General features: G+C 39.2%; 2 protein-coding genes across 5 annotated transcripts; both read left to right on the forward strand.

Moving 5' to 3' along the window:
* Positions 1-5,438: 5,438 nt before the first annotated feature.
* LOC112568744 lies at positions 5,439-6,770 on the forward strand. The gene is made up of 2 exons (XM_025246211.1): positions 5,439-5,822; positions 6,081-6,770. Exons 1-2 carry the CDS (start codon positions 5,612-5,614, stop codon positions 6,305-6,307), a joined length of 438 nt encoding a protein of 145 aa, XP_025101996.1. The 5' UTR covers positions 5,439-5,611; the 3' UTR covers positions 6,308-6,770.
* Positions 6,771-7,970: 1,200 nt separating this feature from the next.
* On the forward strand, positions 7,971-15,866 carry LOC112568742. Of its 4 annotated transcripts, none has more exons than XM_025246209.1 (10): positions 7,971-8,160; positions 8,440-10,147; positions 10,340-10,705; positions 10,985-11,155; positions 12,641-12,756; positions 13,077-13,442; positions 13,747-13,917; positions 14,216-14,382; positions 14,628-14,790; positions 15,313-15,866. In XM_025246209.1, the coding sequence occupies exons 5-9, from the start codon at positions 12,687-12,689 to the stop codon at positions 14,691-14,693; spliced, it is 840 nt and encodes a 279-aa protein (XP_025101994.1). In that variant the 5' UTR covers positions 7,971-8,160; positions 8,440-10,147; positions 10,340-10,705; positions 10,985-11,155; positions 12,641-12,686; the 3' UTR covers positions 14,694-14,790; positions 15,313-15,866. The 4 variants fall into 4 exon arrangements, with proteins under 4 accessions (XP_025101994.1, XP_025101995.1, XP_025101993.1 ...); XM_025246210.1 differs by having other exon boundaries at positions 13,792-13,917; XM_025246208.1 differs by having other exon boundaries at positions 7,973-8,160; positions 8,437-10,147; positions 13,744-13,917.
* The last annotated feature ends 6,266 nt before the right edge of the window (positions 15,867-22,132 follow it).

Consider the following 22,132-nt stretch of genomic DNA (forward strand, 5'->3'; position numbering starts at 1 on the left):
CTGTTAAATACATTTCAAGGCGTGGATCACAGTTCCCACTTGTAATCCTGAGCCTTCCACAATTTCCTGCTTTCATACAGATCCCTTGGTAATCACCATCCCCATAGAAGGGAACTCAGTACTCAACATACATCTGGGGAGTCTTCCAGCATGGATTGTAAAACTGCTTTATTTATAAACCCTAGTGTTACTTGTTCCACCTGTCTCAGCTAATTTAAATGGACGCAGTCGCACGATAAGTAAAGTATGATATGTCTCACGTTCAAAGCCCTTTCTATTTATAATTCAAAATACACATTTGCTGTAGATGAGCAGCGTGTCTGAACATTCAACAGTTATACAGCATGTGTATCGTACCCACTGAAGAATGAAAAGATTCCTGATACATGTTGTGACCTTCTTGATGACAATATGATGTGTCTGTCCACAGAGTTCCGGCGAAAAATGTACGAGGGTGTTGTTTGTTCGTGTTTTTCTAAGTTCTATGTCTTTACTCTAGCAAACAGATGTAACGTAGGTGTGTTCTAATTGTACAGATTTCTAAATACTTTAATTGACAGAGATTTATTTTCTAAATTCTATAATCTAATTGCCTGCATGAGAACTTAAAAACAAAAAAATCTTTTAACTTCATCAGAAAAAAAAAAACTTTTTTATTGGTTTTTCATTATTTAGAAATATTATTTGTCATACTTGTCTTAGTATTATCGTTGTGTCATTGCAACAAGGTGTTATTCTTCTCAAATAAAACTATTCCTAACTCAATATAACGGAAGTTTTATTTAGGAATTTTAGTGAGATGAGGGCAGATAGCTGTCAAATACTATGTAGACATTAATTCAACAGCTGGAGAAAACCAACCGGATGTCAACCGAGAGTTAAGTTTTAATTTTTACCATACTAAGTTGTAAAAGGAATATGAAACCTGTTTGTTCAAGTCATAGTATATCAGTTAACATCACTTAAAGTATTGTTCCTCGCTTGAATACTTATTGTGATTGTGCTTCACAACGACCGATCATTATTTGTTGCACGCCGTGTATCGCCTTTTCACGCACCTTCACCGGTCTCCAAGAAAACTTACCCATATCTTCGATAGGATCATCGATACAATGAGGAACACTGTCCGTTTCTGCATGTGTCTGGTTTTGGTCGTCATGGTGACAAGAAGCGCCTGGAGTGCAAAAGAGACATGTAGGTAACATGTTGCAGTGAAGTGATTATGGGGTGTAAGTACCATGAGGTCGAGTCTAGAGAAATGCTTCTTAGGATAAATTCGGGTAAAGAATGTAACTTATGTCTAGTGACGGTTGCGAAGTATATGTTTTAGAGAATGAACCTCGAATACAGTCTGTGCTTAAGAAGAAAAACTGTACAAATAATGTTAATGAAGCTCTAGGCTTGGTGTACCACAAAGTGTGCAGTGGGTGTACAGCTTATCCATTTAAATCTTCAGTACTAGCCTCTCTGTAAAATTTGTTCATCTCTATCTGCATGGCGACCATGTAAAGTTTAAAATAAGTTAATCTTCTCTGGTAAAGATCTTCCAATATTTTTAAGATAAAAAAAGTCATGACTTTCTGGGTGCGTAGGGAGATATTTTTGTATGTGTCCATAACGAGCTGCTGTCGTGTTCATTTTAACAGGCGCAGACTTGGAGTTTCGTGGCTTCAGAGATGGAGAAACTGTTAAAACTGAGGAGAAAACTTACTTGAACATGACTTTTCACATCAACAAGACAAAGTGCACGACCTTACCTATCTGGTTCCGGGTTAAGGTGTCCTATCATCCGGCGAATTTCACTTTCGACATCTGCAGCATCATCTTCGATGGTCAGATATGTGATATCTCAGACAAGTCCACCTATTGTCGCTGTGTGAATGACCTGAATGGTGCTGCCCAGCTGTACAGGGAGTTCAAGATGTCCGGCAATGTCTCCTACATATGGAGCTTGAGTGACTCTACCTCCGGTCAGCTGAAGAAGAAGGCACAAATCATTTTTGATGTCTCGAGTAAGTATCTGAAGACATGAAGCAGACAATTGTTTAGTAGTGTGTTATATGTGAGTGCCAAGGGTGATGACCATCTCTTTGTCGAGTTATGTGTGCATGTGTGTGTACGCGCGTGCGTGTATATGTGTATGTAAAAGTAAATGAAAATAAGGATTAAAATACTTTTTTGCTGAATAATTCAGGGGATAATCATACCACAGCTCTCTTTGGTCAATGGTTACACTGCAACTTCCGTGAATATACTAAACTGAAGCTTTCTGTGTCTATTCCGGGAAGTGTAGATGTTGACACAATGAGGAGACTACACGCGACATCAACTGCTGTTACAACATTAACACCCACCCACTCTACACTCTACCCTATCGAAGCTGATACTGATGTTAGCACACCATCACCAGGAGAAACAGAGACGAACTCTCATGGCGTCAACCTTCAAGTCATTTTCTTCAACATCATCATCATTGCTGGCGTCATCGGCATCGCCATTGTCATTGTCATTTACATTTACAGGATCAGAAAAGGTAGCGACAGTCCTTTCCTTCTCGATATCATTACTTTAAAGATTTATGTTTTTGCGTCTTGATCATGGATATTTCTCTGTTTCGTTGTGTATTTACTTTTGAATTTTTCTTCAATATATTTTGTGTCACATCATTAATTATTAAAAAAGTACGTGAGCTCAGGAACGGAAATGGCGGAGCTAAGTATTGATATAAATTTTTTTTCACTTCTCGTCAACTGTCCGGTAACTGATTAGAGTCTCAGACAGGCTGAGTGACCAAACGAGGCAATGATTACATAGAGAGTAATACAAATAAATATTTGAAAAAAAAAGCGTTGAAAATTTTGGAGGGAAGTGATGCGACTGATCGTCCGACCCAACCCCCCGACATTCCCCTCTGTTTTAGCTATTGTTGAGCACAGCTTCCTTCTTCAAACCTAAGGTAGGGAGAAGTCTGTCTGCGTGTCACTAAGTTACCTACCCACCCACGTACATTATTGTCAGCCTCATGTCGGCGGTTGTGTAACATCTGCTGGTCATGGACCGTACAACTAAAGTCAGGATCGTGTGTTATTTTTTGTTGTACCAGTGCAATTTTATTAAGAAGCTGTCCGTTTTGGAGTTTGCGACTTCGATTGCTTCAGAATGAACACTGGAAATTGTAGGTGAGTAATAACATTTTGCTTGAGAGTTTGGTTTTAACGTTATTCATACGTTGGTAAACAATAATAAAATAGAAATGTGACAATGCATGTATGTGACAATGTACACAGCATCTATAGGTAATATCTATGATAATAAGTAATGTATGAAAGCAAATCTCATTTATAGAACCACGCTGGTTTTTAGTGAGAAGAATCATAAGATACATATACCTTTTCACAAAAACTTGTCGGACATAGTCTGCATGTACATATCTACCTCACTTTATCACAAAGAAACTGTATTTGAAAAAGAGAGTGAATATACTGTTGTTGAATTTAAATGAAGAGAAGTAATTTGTAGAGAAAAGAATCAAGTTTTAAATGCAGGATTCATGTTGTTGTAGCCTTTGTCTGTAACGGAAAGACCTGATGTATTAGATATGTGAGTGAGCAGCAGCTCAGTGTGCCAGCTTGAGTCACGTGAGGAAAACAGAGTTGGTAAGGAAATGTAAAAAAAAAAAAGTTTGTATCCTATCTTGTTTCGCCAAACTTGATAAAAACGTTAGATACAACATTGCTCAAGCCAACACATAAATTTACAAACAAGTTTCTCCTTCCTTAGTTATTTCGTTTTCTATAGTTCAAACACACTGGTCGAGTTTATGAAAGGTACAAGTGCCTTATCGCAAAGAAACACAAAATAAGTAAACAAAGACAAGAACAGATAACGTGTGGAAATTTTTTTTAAAAGTCTGATGTGGTGTAGCTAGTTTCAGATCAATGACTTTATGTTACAGGAATTCTGATGATCTCATGAATTCAAGGTAAATTTAAAAAATACAAAATTCATTAACTTACAGTTCAGTATTTTACCAAGAGGACATGCTTAGGAGAGAAAAAGTTCAGAAGTCTCGGTGGTAAAAAAAGTTATGGTAGACCGATTGTCAGCTCACAATGCAGTGTGTTCATACAATAAAATTCTTTTATGCAGAGGACCTGTGAGTAGACTTTAAATTATAAATGTTATTGTGTGTAAAGGAATTACACAGGTCAGTCTAGTGTTGTTTCCTGGCGACGCGCAGTGTCAACAAAAACAAGAAACCTTTGTCAGTGCGACAGAATGCAGCTAAATAGTTCCTCATGAGCACAACCATCAGATCTTACCTATAGACAAACACTTTATTTTATACTTTTGTTTGCACTTTCCTCATCGTCATCGATGACATCCTCGATAATCAGCTTTCCATTGCATTATCTCTGGTGCTGGTTACCATGGTGACAGTCATAGTCTGCGTGAAAGAAGAGACATGTAAGTGACCGACTGTCAGTCTGTCTTTTCAGTCTCTCACAATGTCTCTCACGATAGTTAATAATTGGATGATTACACATAAGTAATTCGAACGGAGCCTTCTACTAAGTAGAGAAATGCGGTATGCAACATCACTTTATTATTATTATTACTATAGCTATACCAGAATATTCAGGTTATCCTTGCATTGCATTCGCTAAACTTATTTTTGAGATATTTTGTCTACTGTACCGTATTTTTCGCTAATTGTGCATATCAAAGCGTGTTCAGCAGGGAACTGCCCATTATTCTTCTTCTTCTTATTATTATTATTATTGATCACAAATTTTGTTGTGTGTAAAGGAATTTTGATTTTGCATAGTACGTTGAGTATTTTTTCCCAGTGGGGTGCATTCTCAACGGCAACACCAAACCTCTGTCAGTAAGACAAAGCAATAGATAACTTCCTCACATACATCAGTTCTTACATACCGGCAAACACGTGACCCAATTGTTTCTGTGTCCTTTTTTGCCCTCCTCTGCCCTAGAGCTTAACTGTCCTTTCTTTAAATCATCGATGATACGAACACATTTCATGGCAGTACTCGCATCCCTGGTGTTGGCCATCATGTCGACGGTCAGTGTCTGCGAGACAGAAAAAACATGTGAGTGAACGAATTTCAGTCCTGCTTCTCGCTCTGTCTCCAGCTATGACACGTCTACAGTTACATTCATAATGATATGATTGTATATATGTTTGTTATGTATGTGTTCACGTTATTGTTGTGTAACTGTTTTCACAGAGTCAGATGTGTTTTGACATCTTTCTCTTACCGTATAGTTTTATTTTTTAAAGGCGTGTTTATGTATGTAAATCTATGTTTACACGAGAGGTGTGTGTGTGTGTGTCTTGTAATTTTGTGAGTGCATAATTGTATGTCTACAAATAACAGCAGATGTAGTTTTAAAATAATTGTAATCAACTTGAGTGTTGTATTTTGCTCAACAGGCGCAGACGTGGAGTTTCCAGGCTATAAAGATGGAGACATTGTTCGAGCTTTAGTGAACAGTTACATCAACGTAACCTTTCACCTCAACACATCTAACTGCACGTACACTCCAGACTGGTTCCGGTTTAAGGTGTCTTTCAGCCAGGCTTCATTCAATGGGGGCATCTGCAGCATCTTCATCCAAAATAGGACCTGCAGCATCATCGGCAGGTCCTGGGTACTGTCGGTGTACAGACGATGCTCGAGGCTCGGCCATATTGTACAGACAGTTTAAGCAGCCAGGTCGCAGTGTATACATCTGGAGTTGGAGCGATTCAGTCAGGAAAAAAGTTTCAAAGAAAGCTCAAATTTCATTTGATGTACAGGGTAAGTCCATGTTGAGGGCTTACTTTGCGCATTATTTTGTGCGCACGTGTGTCTGTGTGTTATTAAGGTGAGAACGATTTCCGTTTTGTAAAATCTTTGTTAATTGGAACACAAAGATGATGATTCCTGCTGAAAACCTGAGTCTTTATATTCTATAAGTCCATGATAAATATATATTATTTTCTGTATTTAAATGATGCAGGAGTTATTTATAGCCATATGAAGAATTTCTATGGGTTCATCACATTGTTTCAGTAGATGATAATGGGAGTACTCATGACAGTACTGTGACATCTACATCAGGTAGCCCGACTGCAGCAGGAGGCGATAACCTGAATGTCATTTTCGTCACCAGCGCAACCACTGCAGCAGTTATCATCGTCCCTATCATCATTATCATCAGCGTCTACGTCTACAGACGCAGAAGAGGTCAGGCCACAAGGCACTCTAATTATTTCCGCTACAGCTTCTTGAAAGGAGATTAATTTTGTTTACAAGTGTATCGATCACAATATTTTTGTCTTTCTATTCTTCGTTAACATTCCTGCTACCCTGTTCAACAAGAATTTGTCTTTCTACTTAAACATAACCCGGCCTTTCCCCACCACCAACACTCCGCTGTGTTTTGCTATCGCTGTATTATTTTATTGTAAACCGTCATAGCCTTATAACATAAAGCGATTTGTGATCGAAATCTCGTGAAATTCTCGAGTCATCTCGGCGGCTGTGCGAGATCTGCTGATCATGTGACCGCAAAGTTGAGGTGAGTACCTTGTCCTAGTCTTTGATGTTAATGTGGACATATTCTCCAGTCCATGACCAAATATTACATATATGTAGAGTAATGTCCCTTCGCCTAACAGGCCTGAGGGGGTTATCTCTCCTCATTGTTGTTTTTCTGCTTTGATGTGCTGTACTTTCATTGCCTGTTGTACCCACCTGTACTTTTTGATGACATCATTGGCCTGTGGTTGGCTGTTTACTTTCCTGTGGCAGCTTGTCACAGTTTCTTCATCTGTACTTCTCTGTGACAGACATTTTAATGCTTTGTGATCATCTGGACATTCTCCTGAAGATTTGACCAACGTTTCTGATTATCTCTCTATTTTGCTCTAGTCACATGACTAGTTGTGCCTCTCTCCGCTTGTTTGCTGATATTTATAGGTTTGTATTTCTTTGTGTATTATATGTATTTTGTGTCTTTCTTACTGTGTGTATGAGCCTTTCTCTGGTAAACCACCCCAGAACAACGCACGTTATTATTATTCATCACCAATGTTGCTGTATGTAAAGGAAGTTTACTGCATAGCAAGTCGAGTATTGTTTTCCCCTCTGGCGTGTATTCTCAACGGCAACACCAAACCTCTGTCAGTAAGACAAAAACAATAGAATACTTCCTCATACACAGACATATCAGTTCTTACATACCGGCAAACACGTGACCCGTTGTTTCTGTGTCCTTCTTTGCACTCCGCTGCTCTAGAGATAGCTGTCCTTTCTTTAAATCATCGATGATGTGAAGATTTCATGGCAGTACTCGCGGCCCTGGTGTTGGTTATCATGTCGATGGTCAGCGTCTGCGAGACAGAAGAAACATGTAAGTGAACGACTTTCAGTCTTGCTTCTCGCTCTGTCTACATGCCATGACACGTTACTTCTACCTTTATATCAATAATGATATGATGGTGTGTATATATATGTGTATGCAATGTATGTGTTCACATTATTGTTGTGCAACTGTTTTCATAGCGACAGGTATGCTTTTGACATAATTTTCTTACCGTGTAGTTTTATTTTTTAAAGGCGTGTTTATGTATGTATAACAATGTATGCACAAGAGGTGTGTGTGTGTGTGTGCGTGTGTGTGTGTGTTTGTAATTTTGTGCGTGCATGATTGTAAGTATGCACCTAACAGCACATGTATTTTCGAATAATTGTAATCAGCCTGAGTGTTGTATTCCGATCAACAGGTTCAGACGTGGAGTTCGCAGGTTATAAAGATGGAGACACTGTTAGAGCTTTAGTAAACAGTTACGTCAGCGTAACCTTTCACCTCAACACATCTAACTGCACGTACACTCCAGACTGGTTCCGGTTTAAAGGTGTCTTTCAGCCAGGCTGGATTCAATGTGGGCATCTGCAGCGTCCTCATCCAAAATCGACCTGCAGCATCACTGACCTGTCTATCTACTGTCGGTGTACACACGATGCTAGAGGCTTCAGCCCTGTTGTGTACAAACAGTTTAACCAGTCAGGCCGCAGTGTGTACATCTGGAACTGGAGCGATTCAACAGTAAACAAGTGCAAAAGAAAGCTGAAATCTCATTTGATGTACAGGGTAAGTCTTTGTTGGATTACTTAGCTCATTATTTTGAGCGTATGCGTGTTTGTGTTTATGTACAGATGAGTGGGTGTCTGGATATTATGAAGGTGAGAAAGATTTATGTTTTATATAGAAGTGGTTATTTGGAACACAATAATGCTGATTCCTACTAACACCCTGAGTCTGTATATTCTAAAGGTCCACGATAAATATATCTTTTCTGGATTTAAATGACGCGGAATTATTTCTAGCTGTATGATAAATGTCTATGGGTTCCTCACATTGTTTCAGTAGATGATAATGGGAGTACTCATGACAGTACTGTGACATCTACATCAGGTATTCCGACTGCAGCAGGAGGTGATAACCTGAATGTCATTTTCGTCACCAGCGCAAGTACCGCCGCAGTTATCATCGTCCCTATCATCATTATCATCAGCGTCTACGTCTACAGACGCAGAAAAGGTCAGGTCACGTGGCACACTCATTATTTCAGCTACAGAGTCTTCAAAGGAGATTAATATTTTTTTCCAAGTGTATCGATCTTTTTCCATGATTTTTAAACTGACAATATTTTTACCTCTTTTTATTCTACGTTAACATTCCTGCTACCCTGTTCAACAAGAATTTGTCTTTCTAAACTAAACTTCCTGAACATAACCCGGCCTTTGCCCACCACCAACACTCCGCTGTGTTTTGCTATCGCTGTATTATTTTATTGTAAACCGTCATAGCCTTATAACATAAAGCGATTTGTGATCGAAATCTCGTGCAATTCTCGACTCATCTCGGCGGCTGTGTGAGATCTGCTGATCATTTCACCGCAAAGTTGAGGTGAGTAGCTTGTTCTAGTCTTTGATGTAAATGTCGTGGACATATTGTCCAGTCAATAACCAAATATTATATATATATATATAGAGAGTGGTGTCCCTTCGCCTAACGGGCTTGAGGGGGTTAGCTCTCCTCATTGTTGTTTTTCTGCTTAGATGTGCTGTACTTTCATTGTCTGTTGTACCCAACTGTACTTTTTGATGACATCATTGGCTTGTGCTTGGTTGTTTGCTTTCCTGTGGCATTTTGTTTTTCTTCTCCTGATATCGACTTTCTCGTCGCCGTTAGTCTTCTCCTGCTATCACAGTTTCTTCATCTGTACAAATCGTCTCTGTGACAGACTTTGCATCAATGACTCACCGTTTTAACATTTTAGTGCTTCTTGATCATCTGGACATTCTCCTGACGATTTGACCAACGTTTCTGATTATCACTCTTTTCTGCTCTAGTCACATGACTTTCCTATCTGGAGACCTATCTCATCGGCATCTTAGTCTATGAATGTCATCCTGCAGGACGACCTGACATCTTATCTTCACAGACAGCCACAGGAATGTTGTTTGTTGTTTTGTTGTGTTTTAATGTGCGGAGAGCCTGGGATGTTGCACTATAAAAGCTGAGATCATTATATTCAAGTGAGAACTCAGGCTTCTCAGACATGCTTGATGAGCAGGTTTTTCTGTCTTTACACTTTTAGTTGTGCCTCTCTCCGCTTGTTTGCTGATATTTATAGGACTGTGATTTCTTTGTGTATTATATGTATTTTGTGTCTTTCTTACTGTGTGTATGAGCCTTTCTCTTGTAAACCGCCCCAGGACAACGCACGTTATTATTATTATTCATCACAAATGTTGCTGTATGTAAAGGAAGTTTACTGTATAGCAAGTCGAGTATTGTTTTCCCCTCTGCAGTGCATTCTCAACGGCAACACCAAATCCCTGTCAGTAAGACACAATACAGTAAAATACTTCCTCATACACAGACACATCAGTTCTTACATACCGCCAACCACGTGACCCCTTGTTTCTGTGTCCTTCTTCGCCTTCCTCTGCTCTAGAGCTAACTGTCCTTTCTTTAAACCCTCGATGGTATGAAGACTTCATGGCAGTGCGCGCGTCCCTGGTGTTGACGGTCATGTTGATGGTCAGCGTCTGCGAGACAGAAGAAACATGTAAGTGAACGAGTGTTTTTGACATCCTTTTCTTACTGTATAGTTTATATTTTTAAAAGCGTGGTTATATATGTGTGTGTGTGTGTGTGTGCGATTGTAATTTTGTGCGTGCATGATTGTATGTATGCACCTAACAGCAGATGTATTTAAGAATAATTGTAATCAGCCTGAGTGTTGTTTTGTGATCAACAGGCGCAGACGTGGAGTTTGCAGGTTATAAAGATGGAGACACTGTTACAGCTTCAGTAAACAGTTACATCAACGTAACCTTTCACCTCAACACATCTAACTGCACGTACACTCCAGACTGGTTCCGGTTTAAGGTGTTTTTCAGCCAGGCTTCATTCAATGTGGGCATCTGCAGCGTCCTCATCCAAAATACGACCTGCAACAACATATACCAGTCTGTGTACTGTCGGTGTACACACGATGCTAGAGGCTCGGCTATATTGTACAGACAGTTTAATCAGTCAGGCCGCAGTGTATACATCTGGAACTGGAGCGATTCAGCCAGTAAACAAGTACAAAAGAAAGCTCAAATCTCATTTGATGTACAGAGTACGTGTTGGCTTACTAAACGTATTATTTTGCGCATACGTGTGTCTGTGTGTGTGCGCGTGCAGATGAGTGGGTGTCTGGGTGTTACGGTGAGAAAGATTTCCTTTTTGTATTTCCACGTGGTTAATTCAAACACAATAATGTTGATTCCTTCTAACACCCTGAGTCTGTATATTCTAAATGTCCGTGATAAATATATCTTTTCTGTATTTAAATGATGCAGGAGTTATTTATAGCTATATGAAGAATTTCTATGGGTTCCTCACATTGTTTCAGTAGATGATATTGGGAATACACATGACAGTACTGTGACATCTACATCAGATAGCCCGACTGCAGCAGGAGGCGATAACCTGAATGTCATTTTCGTCACCAGCGCAATTACCGCCGCAGTTATCATTGTCCCTATCTTCATTGTCATCAGCATCTACGTCTACAGACGCAGAAGAGGTCAGGCCACAAGGCACTCTAATTATTTCCGCTACAGCTTCTTGAAAGGAGATTAATTTTGTTTCCAAGTGTATCGATCTTCCATGATTTAAAACTGACAATATTTTATGTCTTTCTTTTCTTCGTTAACATTCCTGCTACCCTGTTCAACAAGAATTTATCTTTCTACCTAAACATAACTGGCCATTTGCCATCACCAAAACTTCGTTGTGTTTTACTATCGCTGAATTATTTTATTGTAAACCGTCATAGCCTTATAACATAAAATTTTTTGATCGAATCTCGTGAAATTCTCGACTCATCTCGGCGGCTGTGTGAGATCTGCTGACCATTTCACCGCAAAGTTGAGGTGAGTACCTTGTCTTAGTCTTTGATGTAAATGTCGTGGACATATTGTCCAGTCAATAACCAAATATTTGATACATCTATGTAGAGAGTGGTGTCCCTTCGCATATCAGGCTTGAGGGGGTTAGCTCTCCTCATTGTTGTTTTTCTGCTTTGACGTGCTGTACTTTCATTGCCTGTTGTACTCACCTGTACTTTTTGATGACATCATTGGCCTGTGCTTGGTTGTTTGCTTTCCTGTGGCATTTTGGTTTTCTTCTCTTGTTATCGACTTTCTCGTCGCCGTTAGTCCTCCCCTGCTATCACAGTTTCTTCACCTGTACAAGTCGTCTCCGTGACAGACTTTTCATCAGTGACAAACACTCACCGTTTTAACATTTTATTGCTTCTTGATCATCTGGACATTCTCTTGACGATTTGACCAACGTTTCTGATAACTTGATAACTTCACAGAGAGCCACAGGAATGTTGTTTGTTGTGTTGCTGTGTTTATAATGTGATGAGAGCCTGGGATGTCCCACTATAAAAGCTGAGATCATTATATTCAAGTGAGAACTCAGGCTTCTCAGACATGCTTGATGTGCAGGTTTTTCTGTCTTTAGTCCCTTAGTTGTGCCTCTCTCCGCTTGTTTGCTGACATTTCTTGGAGTGTGTTCATTTGTGTGTTACCTGCATTTTGTGTCTTTCTTACTGTGTGTAAACCGCACTGAGCCCTGTCTAGGTAGGGAAACGCGCTATATAACATCCCTTTATTATTATTACTAAAGATATACCAGAATATTTGGGTTATACTTGCATTGTATTGATAAAACTTATTTTTGTAAGATATCGCGTCTACCAAACCGTAGATATTGTTGGCTAATTGTTCATGTCAGACCATGCTGTTCGCTACCAGCAGGACATCGCACGTTATTATTATTATTCATCACAAATGTTGCTGTATGTAAAGGAAGTTTACTGTATAGCAAGTCGAGTATTGTTTTCCCCTCTGGCGTGCATTCTCAACGACAACACGAAACCTCTGTCAGTAAGACACAATACAGTAAAATACTTCCTCGTACACAGACTCATCAGTTCTTACATACCGGCAACCACGTGACCCCTTGTTTCTGTGTCCTTCTTCGCCTTCCTCTGCTCTAGAGATAGCTGTCCTTTCTTGAAATCATCGATGATGTGAGCAGCTTTCATGGCAGTACGAGCGGCCCTGGTGTTGTTTATCATGTCGATGGTCAGCGTCTGCGAGACAGAAGAAACATGTGAGTGAACGACTTTTAGTCTTGCTTCTCTGTGAGTCTCCTGCAATGACACGTCTACAGTTATATTCATAATGATATGATTGTATATATGTATGCAATGTATGTGCTCATGTTATTGTCCTTGTAACTGTTTTCATACTGTCAGGTGTGTTTTGACATTCTTTTCTTACTGTTTAGTTTATATTTTTAAAAGCGTTGTTATATGTGTGTGTGTGGGCGCGATTGTAATTTTGTGCGTGCATGATTGTATGTATGCACCTAACAGCAGATGTATTTTAGAATAATTGTAATCAGCCTGAGTGTTGTTTTCCGATCAACAGGCGCAGACGTGGAGTTCGCAGGTTATAAAGATGGAGACACTGTTACAGCTTTAGTAAACAGTTACGTCAGCATAACCTTTCACCTCAACACATCTAACTGCTCGTACACTCCAGACTGGTTCCGGTATAAGGTGTCTTTAACCCAGGGTGGATTCAATGTGGGCATCTGCAGCGTCCTCATCCAAAATCGGACCTGCAGCATTACCGACCTGTCTGTGTACTGTCGGTGTACACACGATGCTAGAGGCTCGGCCCTGTTGTACAGACAGTTTAACCAGTCAGGCCGCAGTGTCTACATCTGGAACTGGAGCGATTCAACAAGTAAACAAGTTCAAAAGAAAGCTCAAATCTCATTTGATGTACAGGGTAAGTCTTCGGGTAAATCATTATTAGCTTGAGCACAAGTGTGTGTGTGTGGGCGCGCGCCCGCGCACTCGGGTGTTCGTGTGTGCAGATGGGCGGGTGTCTGGGTGTTGTGAAGGTAAGAGTGAGTGTTGGTCTTTTTTTTGTTGTATAGATGTCGTTAATAGGAACAGAATAATGCTTATTCCTGCTAAAATATTTATTTTAGAGGTCCATGATAAGTATTTGATTTCTGGATTTAAATGACGCAGGAGTTATTTATAGCTATATGAAGAATTTTTATGGGTTCGTCACATTGTTGCAGTAGATGATAATGGGAGTACTCATGACAGTACTGTGACATCTACATCAGGTATTCAGACTGCAGCCGGAGGCGATAACCTGAATGTCATCTTCGTCACCAGCGCAGTTACCGCCGCAGTTATCATCGTCCCTATCATCATTGTCATCAGCGTCTACGTCTACAGACGCAGAAAAGGTCAGGTCACGTGGCACACTCATTATTTCCTCTCCAGCTGCTTGCAAGGCAGCTGAATATTTTGTTCCTACACAGTTCTATATTTTTAAACCGATTAACTGTTCTCAACTTCTCGTGTCTGCTATCAATTTTTTTATTAACATTAAGAAGGGCATTTCTCTGTCTGTAAACTAAGTAATTTGTTTTGTTTTATATCTGTCTAACTCTTAAATTATATTTTTGTTATCTCTTTTTTTATTTAGTTGTTTATCTACCTATTTGCCTGTCTGTCTGTATATCTGTCCAAATGTGATTACAGCAAGAGCAATCCATCCGTCAGCAGACGACAGACTAGAAGAAAATCCAGACACAGCCCCGTCCCAGTCTCTGTCCCTTCGGGAGAACAGTCACTCTCTACAAAAAGAGTATGAATATTCTGAAATAACAGACGACGCTGCACACCAAGGAACTCATCACCTGACAGAGGTAGTAAGCTCTGATGTATGTAAAAACGATAAGCTATTTCCCTGATCATACCCTTGTTTTTAAAGGCTTTTATGATTTTTTTAACAAGGTTAGTCAGCAAGAGTAAAGTTGGAAAATGAAAGTTTCACAGAACATCAAACATTGTTTTGAAGTAACGGAAGCTGAGGCTGAGTTTCTAAGAAAATGACGGCAAAATAAATGACTTAAAAGAATATTTTTAACAGCAATACTTTTTGTTTTCCTAGTTCATGAAAATTACGAACACCCTCTACAAGATGAAGGCGCAGGTCACTCTGACTATTCGCGGTTAGTGTATAAAGGTCTGTGGAGAAACGGCAACGGCAAACGGTAAAGAGGACAGCAACACCAAGATGGCGGAACTTCCGGTGTCAGACGTCGCCACGACCGGTAACTTCAAGCATACACTGCTCTAAATAAAAATATTATGAATGTAGAATGGATCTTTTTTAATCGAAAGAAGTGACGTGGGGATAAGATACTGATGAAAATGTTTTCTTTCACAATTTTTTCCTTCTTTTATTTTAACAATTCACTAGATGTCTTTTTGTTTCTAGTAAAATGAGAAACGTGGTAGTCAATTGTTGACAAATCTTCAGATCACTTCGAATAACGAGTATAATTACACTTTATATTACACAACGGAACAAAACATAAACAAATAAAGATTAATTTAAATGTAACTTAAAATATTTAAGGAGTGAAAGAGAAGAGAGAGAATTAAAAATGTAAGTATGGTCGAAGAAGTTATTTGCGACATTACAACTTATACACAAATACTTGTTTATCACTCCAACAAGTTGTAGTTACAGCTTGCTCATATACTTGTTCAATAATGCAATAACAATCCTACTACCATGTTTGAGAAGAATTTATCTATCTTAATATAATGTTTTTGTCTGGTCTTTGTAGAACAGTCGGCAGGTCCAACCGTCACACGCTGCCTCCCTGATGACTATTTGGAACCTGTGACCCACAGATACAGGGACAACCTCGCCACCTCTCCCCAAATTTGCATCATGACTGCATTCAGTCTCTGTTACCATGGAGACACTTTATGTGAATCTACAGTACAGTTGTAGTACTCTGTTCGGAGAATAGCAACATTTTTCATCGTTGTTTGGTTCACAATCTAGTCCTAGAACTTGCGACACATGTCATCAGTATCATCGGCTCTAAAACCTTTTTTGTGTCCAGCAGCCTGCAGACCCGAGCCCAGCCTCTGAAACCCCATCACGTGTCGCAGCTGCATGTTCTTCCTTTTATTAATGATGTGTGACTCAGGACTAACTTCCTTCTTTAGCAAGGAACGAGAGAAAAAGTCAGACTGGCAAACAAAAAAAAAATTTCTTGTTCAGACCTGCTAAGATTTTATTAACTATTCTGTGTATAGAATGTTTCATAAATGCGCGTCTTCCTCTTGATTTATGTATTTCAGAAATAAAATTTGCTACTTATAAAAAAAATCTTTTAAAATGTTTTGATTTATTTGGTGTGTGCGTGTGCATATTGATAAACAAATAAATAAGTGTAGCAAAAATGCGGTTCTTCAAAACTATTCAATGCAATTGTAAACCTTTAACCAAAAAAAAAAAAAAAAAAAAAACAAACTACGGCTGCTTTACTATGTCTAAATTAAAATAAGTATAATAGCTCACATTTATTAACAGATAACAACAGAGCATTAACTGACTAAAAATATTTTTTTGCCAGGAAATTCAAGAAGGCTGCGAAAGCCTCCAGACAAGAAAACGAAAGTAGGGCATCGCCGAGGTTAAACTTTCTTATTAAAACCTTCCCTCAGTTGCTCCCTAGCTCAGCACTTGACCGAGCATATCAGGACATTGTTCAGTTATTTTCTTTGGAGGAGTAAGACACTCTAAACTGTTCAAATTATAATATAATTGTATTTCTCCCGGTGGATTATGGGAAGAGTCCTGGTGGTAACCCTGACCTTCTTGGTGATACAAAGGCATGTCCATCCACAGACTTCTGGCGAAAAGTGTAAGTGTTTTGTACATATTTTTTGCATGTCCCTAAATGCTTTTCTTCTACAGTACAACTACTCCCTCAAAATAAAATGTTTTAATACAAATTCTAACCTATGCCTAATATGGAATAATAGATACTTTCCGGACATAACTACATTTTTCTTAATTTTACACGTCTAGTTACAAATAAAAGTCTTTCTTTAAAACAGAAACAAAATGTACTGAAGACATCTTATTTTTTAGTTTTTTTCTATTTTATATAATTTATTTGTGTTATATTTGTATCATTGTCATCATTGCGCCATTCAGTGGGAACGATTTATTTCGTTGTTTGCATAATTCCACAAGTGCTACTTATCACTCCTCAAAAAATCTGTTTACTGATAACAGAAACGTGACAGTTGTCACAATCCATCGAAACTGCCATGTCGAAGACACTAGTTGTTTTCACCGTTAATTTTCTGCATCAATATTTGTCATATTTATGATGCTTAAGTGTAACAGGAACAAGAAACCTAATTCACATTACATTTCCAGTCAACACAATGAATTTGTTTCCGTGTTAACATTGTCACTGTGGATGACCTTTGAATGATGGGAAATTATGTCTTTCACATCCTGAACCGTCCAGCCATACATCCGCACAGGGATCCACGTATAGTTACCTCTATCATCACCGTAATCATCGATATAATGAGCAACCTGATCTCCTGTTGTGTGTGTCTAGTGTTGGTCGCCATGGTGACAAGAAGCACCTGGGGGACAAAAGAAACATGTAGGTAAAGTGTGGCATCGCGGTGATTGATGAGTGTCCGGCTAATGGAGTCTCGATTATAGAAAGTTTTTCACGAGTACATCCATAAAGAATATAACTCACCTGGAGTCTAGTCGGTGTGAAGGTTTTCATTGAGTGAGCCTCGTGTGGAGGCTGATGCAAACGGAGGACACATGCACAATGTCAAGGAAATAGTGTTCAGAATGTAACCACTAAGTCTAGACTATGTGTGTATCTTGTGTTTTGTTGTTTACTCTTGTTACTCTTCGAGGAGCATAGGTCCACAACAACACGTGTGTGTAACTTTAAAAAAAAACTGGCTTGGCTCGCAAAAATTGCAAGTATATTACCTTTATGGATACAAGGTATAGCTCTGCATTATAGCATTTGCAGTTTTTAATTGCTCATCTACTTCTCTGTAAAAATTGTTGATTTTCTTTGACTTCAGGGCATTGCAGCCTGTCCTTAAGTAAGTTACGATTGAGATAGGTGAAAATTTCTGTCTGTACCCATAACAAGCTGCTTTCATCTACATTTCACAGGCGCAGATTTGGAGTTTCATGGCTTCAGAGATGGAGAAACTGTTAAAGCTGAAGAGAAAACTTACCTGAATGTGACCTTTCACATCAGCACGACAAAGTGCACGACCTTACCTACCTGGTTCCGGGTCAAGGTGTCCTTCCATCAGGCGAATTTCACCGTTGACGTCTGCAGCATCATCTTCGAGCATCAGATATGTGAGATCTCAGACAAGTCTACCGCCTATTGTTACTGTGTGAATGACAGGAATGGTGCTGCCCAGCTGTACAGGGAGTTCAACATGTCCGGCAATGTCTCCTACATCTGGAGCTTGAGTGACACTACCTCCGGTCAGATGCAGAAGAAAGCGCAAATCGTATTTGATGTCTCGAGTAAGTATCTAGGTTATAAACTCTTCACTTTCTTTTCACATCTTTTTTCTTTGCTCGATTGTGTATGCGTGAGAGAGAGAGAGAGAGGAAAAGACTGAGCTAGAAGTCTCTTCCCAAATGTGCCCAAAATGTTTTCGAATTTTAATGAATAACTCAGGAGATAATCACTCCACAATCACTTTGTCAAAGAATCTGCCAAAGGCATCGTGGATCCTTCTGATCGTGCGGATCCTGTGGATCCTGCCTCTCCTGCCCTCCTGCCCATACTGAGCCTCCTCAAGTGGAGAAAGTGGATGTGAAGACAGAGGTGAGACCTCACACCACACGAGCCTCTCGCACAACACGAAGAGTCGCCCAACCTTCACTCGACCCTGTCAAAGTCGACCAGGGCGACTCGGATGTTAGTACACCGTCGGCAGGAGTGACAGCTGAGGGCGTCAACCTACAAGTCATTTTCTTCAACAGCATCATCACTGCTTGTGTCATTGGCATCCCCATTTTTATTGTCCTCGTCATTTATATTTACAGACGCAGGAAAGGTAATGCTATTTATATCGCATTTCATCTCTCTCACCCTTCAGCTATCCTTTTTTCCATTCATCAATAATCACAACCCTTTTCTTCATGTCTGATGTCAGGAATTTGTAATTTTTTTGAAATTTTTGGCCGTGATTTGTGTTTTTTTTTATCCTTTCTCATTAGGTTTATAAAGTTTTATTTTTGCCTTATTTAAATATTTCTTTTATTTTCATTTCGTAAAATCTGAAGATTGTGATATGATTGTTTTTAACTCTTTTATATATCAATCTCAGTCTACTTTCCTTTTTGTCATTTCTCATCATATCAGCTTTTGTTTCTCTTGTTATTCTTAGCTTTTTATTTTTGTGGTTGACATTTGGCTCTTCAGTCATCTGTTTAGTGGTCCAGTAACTTTCTCTGCCACCAAACAACATAATAATGTACACATACCTACACCCATACATACACAGACACATGCATGCACACAAAACATCAGAGAAAGGACAAACGAGCTGATTGCTTAAAAAACTTCCAAAAGTACTTAACTAGCAGAGAAGAAATAATTGGACAAAGATGCATTGTTTAACTTAAGGAAATATTTAGGACAGGGAAGCTCGGTACAAGATTTTGAAATGAGTGACCGGGACGTTTAAACTTTTTGGAGTAACAGTAGCAGCAGCAGCAACAGCAACAGCAGCAGCAAGTGAAAGTCAGCAGCCAGCAGCCTTCAGACCACGACCACGAGAGCCGGACACCACGATGGGCATCAAGCGCCGCCTTCAGACCAGAACGAGGCCGCCGTCTGCACAGGAGGAAGCGGAATACACTGAGATTGTATACGAACTGCAGACTGACGAAACTTCTTCCACCCGAGGTCTTTTTTCTTCCTTCTTTATCTCTGTTTGCGAGCACGCACGCACACTCGAGTGCACGGACGCATGCACTGGACACACCCGTGCATGATTTCTCTTGATTGTGTAAACTAGCTTGCTGTCGGCATCCCAAACCCTGTGAGAAATAAAAATAATATTTACCCCCTTCTTTCTCTCATTAATTTATTGATGAGCCTAGTTCAGAGTTTTGTCTTCGAATTAAGGAAGGGATTCGGAACCCAGTGTAGTCATTCTTGTTTTTTTGTCACTCTAATTCTACACTTGCTGGTCAAGTAATTGTTGACTTGACGTACTATTGGTACTAGGTGATGATGAGGATGAGGATGATGATGATGATGATGATGATGATGATGATGATGATGATTGGAGGATTGTTTGATGATTTGATGGATGGATTGCTTGATGATTGGATGACTGATGGATGGTTGATGATTGATTATTGATGAGGATGGCTATGGTGATTGATGATTAATTGATAATGGTGGATGATGATGATGACGACGACGATGATATTTCCCTGTTTCAAGACGACCTTTGCAAGTCAACTGTTATAATTCACAACACAGTAGAAGTGACTAACTAAATGACACTGATTCTACAACTGAGAAACCATACTAACAGGAAACAATAAAAATATGACTGACAAGGACGTTGATACTAGAATGATTGTGGATGATTGTGGATATTTGTGCAGCTCATGAAAATTACGAGCTCCCCATACACAAGGAAGGTGAGGATCAGTCCGAGTACTCGCGACTCGAGTACAAAGGTCTTTGGCACAGTGGTGTGAGACTGGAACCAGACACCAAACAGACTAAGATGGATGAACCTCTCCACCTGCTTTCACATTGAAAGGTAAATCGGTGTAAAACACTAGTGATGCCGCTTCCAGAAAAAGACAACAAAATGGAAAAGAAATCTGTTTATTGGTCCAAGGATCCGTAGTGAAGTAAACTATTCAGTAAACAAACAGATGGCTTGTCAAAGATTATTATAGTAAATAAAGGCAACAAAAAAGATGGCAATACCTTCTCTACAGTATAAAAGATTTATATCCAGCTCTAGCTAATCTCAGACAAACCTCAAACCCATGGTCTTCGTCATGCTGGTAATGAGACTATTACTATTCTTTTCTAAATTTAAATTGCCTATTCTTTTTCTTTTTTTATTTATCAGACAAACTATTGATAAGTTTCTCTGTGAGTAATAACCAGCAAAGAATAAAGGTTGATTCTTTATATGTGACTGCAACCAGCTGACATGCAACTTTGATGTTTCAGAAATACCAGATGATTACCTTGAGCCCGTACCTGTAACGGAGGATAAGAAAACGTAAGACCTTGCCAGTGTCATGGATGAGTTCATGACCTCAGCTGGGTTGCCGTGGGAACGGACATATCATGCACGAGGAGGTGACGGAGGGTGGCTAGTTGATGAAACTAGATGAGGACTTGCTGGTGGCTCAGAAAGCAACTTGTCTACAACAAGATAGTCAGTCACTGCATGGAGCTGTAGTAGGCCCGCAGTTTTGTGGAATTTTTATGTCTTTGTGTTCCGAACTTTGAGATGGTCTGTGCTCGTAAATTTATGGAGGATTTTCATCGCAAGGACATCTTGCGATTATGCTATCCTGCAATTGTTGTAGCAAAACTTTGTTAAATAGTGTGTGACATTAAATAAGCACATAAAAAACTGCGACCACTGATATTAATTTATTGCTTGTCAAGATATCGCCTTGTTTCGTAAACAAATTTCAAAAAATAAATTTGTCATATTTGAGTTTGCTTCTTGTTTATTTTTGTGTTTATTTTCTTTCAAGTTCGTTTGCCTCCTTACATAACTCTGCCTATCTGTTTGCTTGCCTGTCTCAATGTTTGTACATATGCCTGCTCGAGACCTGCCATTGTGTCTGCCTGTCAATGCAACTATTTGCGACATTCTTCGTCTTGTTTTTTTTTAAAGAGAAAGTCAGTCAGAACATACACTGATATTATGATTAATCGAACAATTTGCAAAATTTCGTTCTTTAAATACATTCAGAATTATTTGCTCATCCGCCGATTTTTTTACAATTTCGTATGTTAGTCTGATTTGTAAAGTATTAAACTATGTGGTTGCCATGCACGATATTTTTAACATCTAGTCAAAATAAAGTTTTTTAATGGGCTGAAGCTGCTTTCTTCCGAAGGAAATCTCCAATAGGAAAAAGGAAAGATTTGTAAGAATTTGTAAGACATAAAGGAAGAATAAGTGGTTTGTAACACCGTGTGTGTGTGTGTGTGTGTAAAAGCTCACAAAGCTCTTGAAAATTTTCATGTGTGTGTGTGTGATGGGAGGAGTATACAAGAATAGAGCCCACATGAAACTGTAATCTTCACGGAAGCGAAACCGCAACAAAGAAAACAAAACTAAATCAAGTCTTATAGAAACTAAAAACAAACTGAAAAATTGCTGTTTTTTTTTTAAAATTTCTCCGGAAATTCTTATTTATTCTAAGTCCTCTTATACAGTGAGTGAGGAAAGAAGGAACATAAAAAATGTTGACACGTGCCCTTAGACCCCCTCCGCATCTTTCAGATGAAAGTGAGATGGTGAGAACACTTATGAGCGACCTCTCGTCCTGCTTCACTCACAATCGTCTTA

The sequence above is a fragment of the Pomacea canaliculata genome, linkage group LG7 (assembly GCF_003073045.1).
Source record: "Pomacea canaliculata isolate SZHN2017 linkage group LG7, ASM307304v1, whole genome shotgun sequence".
NCBI classification, from domain to species: domain Eukaryota; kingdom Metazoa; phylum Mollusca; class Gastropoda; order Architaenioglossa; family Ampullariidae; genus Pomacea; species Pomacea canaliculata.